This window comes from Sceloporus occidentalis, unplaced genomic scaffold (assembly GCF_023333645.1).
Source record: "Sceloporus occidentalis isolate IW3139 unplaced genomic scaffold, rSceOcc1.0.p SCAF_40, whole genome shotgun sequence".
Taxonomy (NCBI): Eukaryota; Metazoa; Chordata; class Lepidosauria; order Squamata; family Phrynosomatidae; genus Sceloporus; species Sceloporus occidentalis.
In genome coordinates, this window is record NW_028317020.1 from 8,348,339 (window position 1) to 8,359,516 (window position 11,178).

General features: G+C 42.3%; 1 protein-coding gene across 1 annotated transcript; it reads left to right on the forward strand.

The window, feature by feature from the left end:
- Positions 1 to 6,775: 6,775 nt before the first annotated feature.
- LOC149290347 (protein yippee-like 1) lies at positions 6,776 to 10,555 on the forward strand. Its single transcript, XM_089489558.1, has 4 exons — positions 6,776 to 6,892; positions 8,720 to 8,763; positions 10,090 to 10,198; positions 10,466 to 10,555. The coding sequence occupies exons 1-4, from the start codon at positions 6,776 to 6,778 to the stop codon at positions 10,553 to 10,555; spliced, it is 360 nt and encodes a 119-aa protein (XP_089345684.1).
- Positions 10,556 to 11,178: the final 623 nt, after the last annotated feature.

Below are 11,178 nucleotides of genomic sequence, written 5' to 3' on the forward strand. Positions count from 1 at the left end.
ATGGGAAATAAACTAAAAAAATAAATAAATCTAGAAAATCACTGAATTGTTTTCAGATAATTTTACACAATTTAATTTTGCCTTATTCCTGCAAAATCGAGTGTGCGCCTTAAAGCATGAAATGCAAGCATTCAACACTAGAAGGCATGCAACACCATTTTATGCGCGCAGAGGGAAAACAAGCAGTTCCCGTGTGTAAATATACACACAAACACGTGAACGGTGTATGTTTGTTCATGTCACGGGTCGTTTTCTGCTAAAATGTTTCCCTTACACACAAGAAACATCAAATGTAAAGAAATCTATTGAAACACAATTACATTTATATATAAGGTAATAATGTACACGAACGGGAAGCATGTACAGATCAGTGTCTGGTACATATGGATAACACACAACGGTCTTGTACATGGCCTGCAGCTGTCACAGGGAGCTAATAATAGTGGCTTGCGGCTATCGGCGGTGCCAGCGCAGGTGATGTCCCGCAACACGGCTGTCACCATCAATACAGATTACTAATCGTGACACCTTGCGGCTCCGGGGTCTATTCACTAAAGGGAGAGTTGTATTTCAGCTCGTTTACTTCACTATACATTATGAACGGCCAAACCCAGTGAGAGATTGCCACGCATTAAAGTACGCATTATACCGGGCCAGGCTAACCATTCTTGCTGGAGAAACCTGCAAGTATCGGCCCTCCATGGTGAGGCAGTTACTCTCCATTTAGTGAATGGATCCCTTTGCGGGGGGGGGACATAATGCTAAGCTCGTTAAGAAAGCTGCAGTCAGTGCTGGGACTTCGATGGCGACCTCTAAGCACAAATGGCAATGCGGGCTCGGAGCGCTGGGCATCTATGTGTGAAGGCGCGCGTCCCAGACAAGAGTCGTATGCTGCGCGGGCTCGCGCCTGTTGTTAGGAACCCAAACAGCAGCGCAGACGCCCGCCTCTTAGCGCTGATAGGGACATGAAGTAATTGTCATGACTGCAAGCCAATCAGAACTCTACTGTACAGACACAACGCTGTCATCATAAGTGACGCCTATTCGCTTTATTTCTCCTCCCCTACTGCAACCAAAACATCCTTTGTTTCGAGGCAGCCTCTGCTTTCTATTGGGCTGCATGCTCCGAGGGAGCGAGGTGATTCGTTGTGACGCACAGGGGATGGCTCATTGATTGGTTAGTGCGTCTCCAATGTTTATGTTAGAAGTTGATTGGCTTTTTGCAGTGTGACTGTAGAAGGTTACCAAACTCTCATTGGTTACTGTGAGCTTTTCTCTTCTGACGTAGGTTCCCTCCCATTCTGCCTGTAAACCGCCGTGGACCGTCTTCTAGTCAGAAACAAAACAAAAGCGGCGGGACGCGGTGGAGATGATGGTGAGACGTTACTGAAGTGTGGGCCGCCTGGAGAATGAGCGGCGTGGACCCAGACAGAGGCACGAGAGAAGAACGGTACAGCAGCACCGAGTGAGAAGGGGGGGCGAGTGAAAGCTGCTCTGATCAAAACAAAGGGGACAGTAAGGGGCCCCGGATGGTGTCAAAGGGAGACAATTGTGTCTAAGCGGGAGTGGGGTGCCTGCGGAGCGCGTCGGGTAAATGTAATGATGGGGTAACAGCATTGGAACCCGGGGGCAGTCGGGGTGTGGGGTATCAGAGTGCACTGGGGTGAGATAGGTTCAGAGGCGCTGCTGTCCTTAGTTTTACCTCATTGTCAATTAACTTCCCTAATGGGAGACGTCATTTTATAAATGCTTAACCATTACACTGCCTTTGAGATCCTCCTGTGCAGTATATAAGTAATCATTCAGTGTAATATAGGGGTTTGGATTATCAGTGGTTATCATAATTTCATAATTTGCCACTGGAAGCCACTAGCCTGTTGTGTGTGTGTGTGTGTGTGTATGTATATATATGTGTGTGTGTGTGTGTATGTATTCTGATATGTAGTGCACAGCCTTGTACTGCGCCCTGGTATAAGGCTATCTTAGGCAGATAATGGTTAAAGCCCCTGTGAAGCCACATGATTTCTATCCTTTTGGTAAAATGCGGATAATAAGATGTCCTTTTTTTTTTTTTTTTTTTTTATAAAAAATGTACCGACACAGTTCCGCTCCAGATCTCATCACCCTCCTCCTCTGCGGCTTCGTGTGCCATACTGGCTAATACGTGGGCAAGCGAGCGGTTGGGAGGCTACGTGTCGTTACAATGCGTGTAGTTCACGCCATTCTCGTTCTGGTAATGAGATTATGAATAACTGGAGCACTTTGGAGCGCAGCACGTTACTTAACTCTTTGTCTTGGCGGTGGCAAGAAAGAAACGGGTCTCTATCAGCCCTCCTGTCAGTGTGATTAAACCTTGGGAGATTTCTCTTACTGAATCTATGATCAGTCCTTACTTGGTGATGTAAAAAGAGTATAATAATAATGTAGAGGATAATGAGGCGATCAGGAATCATCTGAAACATACTCTAATCAGAAACCATGTAAACGAGTGGAATCCCCTTCAATGTTTTTAATGGAATCCAACGCATGCTGGTCCCACAGGGAAGTTAATAGAAGTAGCCGAGCCTCGTGATGAGGCAGCAGGGTCTTGAGCTCTGGTATTTGAGAAGGTCCCTCAGGCATGGTTGGAGAAGCGCTCTACCAGGGGAAGCCAGCATTAAACCACATGTCTCTTTTTATTCTTCTGCTCAGCGGGAAAGGATATCGCAGTCCCGTCTTCTGGGTACTAATGGCTATAGATTAAGTAAAGCTGTGTGGTTTGGGCTGTTTGCCACTCGCCTTTATCCCCTTGGCGTGGAGATATGTGCATTGCTGACACCTTGGGATATAGATGGCTGGAGTACTGCAATACATCACATTCCAACAAGGGCAAACAGGGCTACTTGTCAGAGAGAGAGGGGCTTTTATTTTCTACAGGTGTCTGATCAAGTAGACAGACTAGAAAACACTGACAAAAGCTTGGGTTATCTGCCCAGTTTCCTTACCACCTCTTTGTTCTATGTTTTATGTCACCAACCTGACTTGTTCTAGGATAGACCCGGACCATTCCCCAAAGCCACGGCTTCTAAAAGACCCTGCTGGTGCCTAGCTTTTTTTTTTACTGCTTTAATGTCTTTTCCTTCTAGAAATAAATGGCTAAGGAGATCAAGCAGGCGCCCCAGAATTCCAAGTGTCTGTTTTAGAAAGTAATCCTAGCACTTTGCCACCATTTGTTTATGCCGTTGTGCCAAAGCACTTGCTTTCCTTTCTGTCTGGGGACTGTCTATCCATGTTTTGTGCAGCGAATGCCCCAAGCTGTCAGTGAGAACTGCCTTACTGGTGGGCCGTTTTCTATTTATAGTTCCATGTCAGCAGAGTGTTTCTGGAACCAGTAGCTTTTTTTTTTATTTTTTTTTTAGATGCCATGCCCCCATTGTGCTTATTCTGTATGGATAGACAACAAAGATCTCAGAGGACTTTGCTCTGAAATCCTCACTGATTGTTTTTCTGTGCGTCTCGTATGGCGACACAATGCATTGTATGATGTTTGCTCTATCACGATTTTGTGCTCGGTAGTATATTTTAGCTACTATAATATGATTTTAAGCTTTTTCTTTATGTTATCACATAAGTATCTAAGATCATTTTGGTGTTTATTATATAGCTCTTCTTTCCTTTTGGTTTATTGAAAATAGCTATGGTAGGGAGAGAGCTGACGTACATGGCCGTTATTTCTAGAATGTGTCTCTGTTCTCTGGTGGTTACTGTTCTGTGTTAAGTATTCTAGAAAACAATTAATTCTCTGGAATGGGTTTTGTTTTAATGCAAATGTACAGAGACAAAGGATAATGTAGACGAGCCATGTGCTTTTCTCCTTTGTGCGGAGAGCGGTCTATGAGCCGCCTCTGCTTACGTTTGCTCAGACTGTTCGGATCACGAGAGGGCTGTCTGTTGGTAAATACAAATCCGCGCTAAAATATGTTTACAAACACACACGTGCGCTCAATTGGGGGCGTTTATTGATGTGTTTATCATAACCCCTGTGGAAAATTAAATAATAGGGCTCATACATGTGGAATAATTATTTCTTTAATACCAGAAATGTTTTGCCGCCACTTCTTTCTGTTGGGTTTCTGGAAACGTAAAACTCGTGTGTACGGGGTCCAAGCCCTACGTAATGAGTTCATAGAATACACTAGACTAGATGGGTGTTTTAGAGAGGCTCTTTTGGGTGGAACAAATCAAAGTATAGGAATATGTTGTGGAATGTAAAATGTCTCAGTGAAAGTGTGTTACGTGCACAGCTCAAGTCATGAATGTAGATGCATTAGCATTAGCGGCTCTTCTGCATTGCCTTAGAACAACCACACAATGCTGATATCTTGTAGTTGTGATCGTGTACTGATGCGCTTATTGTCTGCTTTCCGCTGATGTGGACGTCACTGGAAAGGGGGTTTACTTGGTTACCGGCCTCAGTCAGTCCTGCCAGCTTCTGTCCCTACAGACCCCTAAACAACCCTGCAGCCTCCTACATCTACAACCTCTTGTCCAAACATAGGTGTAAATGCCCTCTTCGTTCCTCTCATGCCCTGCATTTGTCTTCTGCTGTCATTACTTCTTCTCACCCCCCCCCCGTATACAGGAGTTCACGCAGGCTGTTCCGCTTCTCTGGCATTCCCTTCCCCGTTGCGTCAGGCTTTCTCCCTTGCATGCGACTTTCAAACGCTCTCTGAAAACCTGCCTTTTTAGAAAAGTATCCAACCTTTTCTCCTAACACTCTCAGCCATCATCCTAATCTGATCCACCAACAACCTATACAGATCATCCGGACCCCATCAACTCGTCCCAGTCCAAGCCGTCCTCTCTTACGCTTTCACTTCCCCCTCAATCGCCCACTAGATTGTAAGCTCGCAGGAGCAGAGCCCCCCCTCTCATCTTCTGTTCCAGTTTGTTATTGTTTTCATTGTAAAAGCGCTATGAAATCTGCTGGCGCTATATAAATAAATGCAATGCAGTATAAATTGAATGGCCGTTGTCAACTGGATTGATTAAACCCTTAAGTAAACGTGTTTGATGTCCGTGTTGAATAACTGCATGACTTGTTGTGCATGTGTGGTGCGCCGTCCTACTGGCAGAGGCTTAATGGCTAAGTGCAGAGGTGAAGACGAGACAAGCGAGCACTCCCCTCGTTTCACTCCTCTTTTGTTGACAGCCGTGTTCTCCCCGTGTGGTGCAGACCGCGAGGTTTATCACTTGCTTTATATCCTGTAAGGCGATCTATATTTATGAGCTCGGGTGTTTGAGCTGTAAAGCAAAGAATGCACGCTGTGTTATTACCTGCTTGTAGATAGCACACTCTTATTTGGTTTTCCATCTGCTGGCTTTTCGTATTCTGGTTTCTGTTTACTAACCACAGGAAGGAGGAAGTGGATCATGTGCAATGTTTTCAGTATCAGCTCTCTCTGCAATTTGCTAGTAAGATGTTCTCCCCCCTCTAATAAATCTAGAAAATCACTTGACCAGCTTCTGCGAGTTTCATGTAAACGTTCCTGCACAGTTCTTGGAAAACCTCCCTAAACGTGTATTTTAAAGTAGTTAGTATTTACTTTGTTAGGGGGACAGCACGCATTCTGAAGACACCGTAGATACATGCGCCCTCTGCTCTCCAGGATTCGCTAAAGGAAAGAGCTCCCATTGGAGCCAAAGGGAGCTCCTGGAGATCTTGCATAAGGCATCCCTGTTGATGGCTGCGCAATTACACCCTGCCGAGCCCGAGACTCTGGCGGTGGAGAAAGAGGCCAAATGTATCGAGTTATTTCATTGCAATGATCCTATGTTGCTAGATGTTGCTTTCTACCCGCACTCAGGCAGCATCCCTTGAAATATATTGCTATGTTAGGGCCACTTTTTGCAATGTGCTGATTACAATTCATGTGGCTACTACACGAATGAATGGAATCTGTTATATTTTTGCATTAGCTGGTAACTTTTCCTTGCCCTGGCTAGTAACCCCTTTTTTCTTTTGCCTATGCTGGCGATGTGCTGGTATTTTCCGGGGGTTCTGCTGTATAGCACTTACAGTGAAAGCTATAAAAGCTTTTTTGTTATATAGCACTAGGTGGGTTGGATTACTGCCGGCTGCGAGAATGTCATTGAGGGTGTTGAATGGAAAGGTTATTTTTGGAGGTGCCTTCGTGGGAAGCTGTCTGGACTCTACACCATCCCGTTCCAGCTCTCTGTGCAGCGACTCTCCTCAGATGACCTCCGAACAGCTGCTTTGAGAAAGTCGCTCCTGGTCTAAATGAAGACATTTTTGGCTACCTCTTGCTCCTCCATTAGACCTTGCTAATTTTAGTTATTTTGCTTGTTTTGGAAAAATCAATGGATATATATATAATATATATAGCGTTTGTGATAGGTGCCTGGGATGGGCCATGAATAAACTAACTTAGGATAATGGGAATTGAAGTGCGTTATCCACTATTAAACCATCCAATTCATAATGAACGGACAAAATGCAACTGAAAGTGGAAGTTATGTACTGTTCAGTCCGTATATGTTCTTGTTATAAACTATAGTGATCTCTGCTCTAAACACCGGATTAATGTATGCTTTTCTCTTTGTCCGTTTACAGGTTGACTTTCTCCTCTGTTGTCTGTGTGGGTCGTGCCACACACTCCCTAAATCAACAACGGCTTTTGCTTGCATTTTCCAGTGTTTCTTTTGTCAGCGAGTGCAGCAGAGTTGCAATTCTTCTAGTGCCAGCCCCGAGCTGAGTGAAGATCCGCCGTGCGACATGGTGAAGATGACAAAATCGAAAACTTTCCAGGCTTACCTGCCAAACTGTCACAGAACTTACAGCTGCATCCACTGTAGAGCACACTTAGCCAACCACGATGAATTGATATCCAAGGCAAGTGCATTCCACGAGTTACCTTTTTTTCAACTATTCCTTAGCCCTCATTGATGGTAATTATCCTATTAGAACAAAAATTCTTTTTTTCTTAAATATTTACCTTAGAATCCAGGTGGGAAAGGATCTTAATTTACTAAATGCAGCTCATAGATCAATTTTCCCAACTGTGAGATTTGGATAAATCATGACGGTACTTATCTAATACAATGGCATATTTTGTGGTTAAGGGAATAAATTGCCTGTTGTATCTAGAGTACCTAAGTGTTCCAGATGCAGCATGGTAGAAAGCCTTCATATGCTGGCATATGCACTTCATATGTGTTTTAAGTGCCAGATAGCCTGTGATGCTGCATGCAGGGTGCAAGAATTTCACAGCTAATTTGACATTATTCCTTTTGCAACAGAAACAATTCTTTTTTTAGTAATTCAACCAAATATATGCCCTCTCCTATCCCAGCAACCAGCTTGGATATTTTTATGATTAGTCAGATATTCTGCAGCATTGATCACACATTGCGTTATGAACGTTGTCTAATAAAGAGGAGTTACGCAGCACACACACCCAGCATCATCTGTTAATGGATCAAAGGTGCAACTTCTAATAAAGTATTCCTTGTTGTTGCATTAATTGCTTGTTAAACACAGATTCCGGTTTATTGGTGTGGGTTGAAGGGTATTTAAACCAGTGAATCATTCAAAGCATTTGTTTCTGTGTAAGCTCCTGTTACTGATGGGGAAAAAAGCCTCCCAAAATCGAATATATCCAAAAGTCCCGCACTCGGCTATCTATATAATCAGCTAGTGACGTGCCCGGCTCCCGTCCAACCAGTCATCTACAGATATTATTAAGAACAAAAAAAATAACACTCTTTATAGGGGGTCTACGCCATAAAGACGTTTCCAACCAACTAGTAGTGCTTAATCAACTAATGTTTTTTTTTTTGTCTTAAAGAACCACGAAGTTGGAAACATCGATTTCAAGCTGTAGACCTCAATTATTGTAGAGTAGATAAAGCTTTAATCAACTGAAGCTTTATTATTTTGTTTAACCTTTTGAGTAAATGTCTGGTTGCTTTAATCTGATGGAGTCTTTCTTAAGCTCGTCATTTGAAAAGTCTCCTCAGGGAATACTCAGATCACATATTTTTATTTATCTATTTAGGATGTGATCTTAGATCACCGTACGGTGAAAACTGCTTATTTTCATCCAATGTCATGCCGTCAGACAAGATGGGTTCCGTTTGCAACTACGTCAGGAATCAATTTTATGTTTTCAGGCAATAACCTCATTAGCTAGTAGCCAAGAAAGGCTCACAATTGAATGTTGATATCCATTCACTGCTTGCTAATACTTTAACTCATGGGAAACGATGCAGTTAAACATTGAGTGCTCTTTCTGCAAATATTTCTTATTACAAAGCTACGTACTTTTCTTAGAGGGTATGATCAGTAGACATAGCTTGTCGATTTGCCCCTTAAGGAAGGATTTTTGTTATGTAACATTGTTCTAATCTAGAAGCCCCAATGGCAAGTGCTCTTGAAGTAGAGTTGCCTGGGAAAAAATGGCCAATTTTGCAACTTTGTCTTAAATGCTTTTGCCTTAATAGTAGTTGTTACGTATCCCTTCCAGGGTTTAGAAACAAGTCAAGTTGGCTCTTAAAACCATCTTTCTGACTTTTTTTATCCTCCATAAATATATGCAGCGCTTTATAAAATAACTGCATTATTGCTCATGATCTTTGTAGCTTTTCTGTATAAAATGTATTATGTTCTCCCCTCATTATTTAATGATCGCAATAATTAGTCCTTTTCATTTTTTCTTAGTCATTTCAGGGAAGTCAAGGCAGAGCCTACCTCTTTAATTCTGTGTGAGTATTTATTTTTTAAATATATGATACATATTTATAATTTTGTATAGTTATAGAGGAATGTTTAATGCAGTTTCACATTTATTTCTCACTTTAAATTGTACTTGTGGTGCATGTTAACTACTGAAACAGTTATTTTAAATAAATAACTTTTTAAAATCCATATTAGGTTAGTTTGTTAGAATGCACCCTGAATACACTTTAACTGGATTTAGGGTGTCAGTAAACTCATATGGAAGTATAAAAATGTCCGGTGCTGCTGGATTGGATTAATACTTCCAGTATTCCTTAGAAGTGCACAAAGTACATTTAAGAAATCCGGAATCCTTTAAGCACTGGGATGGGGGGGGGGGGGCGGTTGCAATGGGGTGTTGTGTTGGTGCGAATCTCTGGATGTGTGTTAGTATGAGTTTCTGTGTGCGTGTGTGCATTATTGTGAATGTCTGGCTATGTTAGTATGTGTGTTAGTAGATGTGCGTGTGTGTGCTAGTGTTGAGTGTCTGGTTGTATTAGTGTTTGCGTGCTTGTGAGTTAACGTGCCTGGTTGTGTTAGTGTGAGTGTCCCTCCCGAGATCAGACTCTGATCCCCTGCTGGCCTGTGACCGTTCCAACCACGACCCCTTTTAAAGTAATGTTGCATATTAAAGGTCAAATACCCTCAAAGGAACCGCACTCACAAGCTGTGGACACTTCATTCCAGTTTGGTTTAAGTCACATGTAATATAGAGCGAGGGACCTTGAGTTATTTGTAAGTGTAAGGCTTGGCTTGTTCAGGTCACATCCTTGTAAATAATTCTGTGAATGTCGGTTCGACTTGCACACTATAAAAAGATCCCCTTGGAAAGAAGTGCTGAGATGTAACAATAGCTCTCTCACTTCGGTGCACCTGGTGCAGATCACATCTGGCATAGGAGTGTCTGCCAGACTGTTTGTAGCCTTTACGAGCTGGAATATGAGAGGACCAGATACCCGGCTGTTGAATGTTCACTCCCAGCAAGATTAACAAAGTATCTTAACTGTTTGCAGCATCCACTTGTTTTGCCAAGATTTTCTGCTCTGGAATCTGGATCATCTCCGCTTTTGTCTCTTAATGCTAGAAATTATTATTGCTGCTCTTACCGACAGACATAGTGGATCACGAGTTCATTACTGCTGCATTTTTCTGTCTTGTTTTTTTTTTGCGCTTTATGAAAAATGGACAAAGTTGTTGAAAATGAGTGTAAAATATCACCCCCATGCGTACGAAAAGTGCCAGCCTTCAATGGGTAATGGGCTAGAGAGTAATGCGACCAAACAGGTGCTTATTAGTCTTCCTCTAACTTTCAGGGTGAATGTTGGCTGTGGCCCGGCAGAAGAGCGAGTCCTCCTTACTGGGCTACATGCTGTGGCTGATATATACTGTGAGAACTGCAAAACCACACTTGGCTGGAAATATGTGAGTTGTGTATTATTTATAAAGTTCAAGTACGTCACTGCTTCCTCTACGCCGAGAAGCAGAGCCCCCGTGAAATTATCTGGGATTAGTCAGTCCTGTTACTCCCCCACTATCTGTGTCCAGCAAAACATAGAATAACAAAAGTGCCTTCGATATTTTGAAATGTGTTTTATAAAAGGGCTTCCAAAAAGGTCTTGATGTGATTTCCTTGCCTCTACACACTAGTTAATGCTGTGTTTTGCATTATTTTTTCCTGTCTTTCCATAGGAACATGCCTTTGAGAGCAGTCAGAAGTACAAGGAAGGAAAGTTCATCATTGAACTGGCCCACATGATAAAGGACAATGGCTGGGAGTGAACTCCAAGCACTGCCCTACTTCAGTTTGCATCTACATGAAATATTCTTTAGACAATGATAAACTGAATCCATGGACTTGATGTTGGGCAACTAAGAATATAACTGAACTTTTATATATAAATATGTATAAAATGAAAATAACCTCAGCTGATGGGCTCTGTGGTTGGATTTACCACTCTGCAAACCCTCAGTACTTCCTCTCCTTTTTTTTTTTATTTTTTTTTTAAAACCACTTTTTGTCTCGTCGTAAACGTATTCTTATGTGAACGGCTATTATTTTCCCAGTTGCTGCTGCAGGAATCCGCAACACGTTGGAACGTTTTTCTTTCCTCCCCATTTCTAAAACCCTTTTTTCTAAACTCACGTCCAAGAGACATAATGTGAATTTCTCTGATGGCTTGCGGTTCCATTCCTTGTGCATGCCTATAATCTACATTCTCTCCCTTCTTATTCTATACCATGTTTAAATGTGGAGAGGTTCACACGCATTTGAGAGAGAACGCACTTTTTTTTTTTTTTTTTTTTTTTTTTTTTTTTTTTTTTAATACTCCTGGTTACCTGGTTCACGCTGCAGTGCAGTGCGTTCTATGAATTTGGCTGAAGAGGATAGGATTTCTACTTGG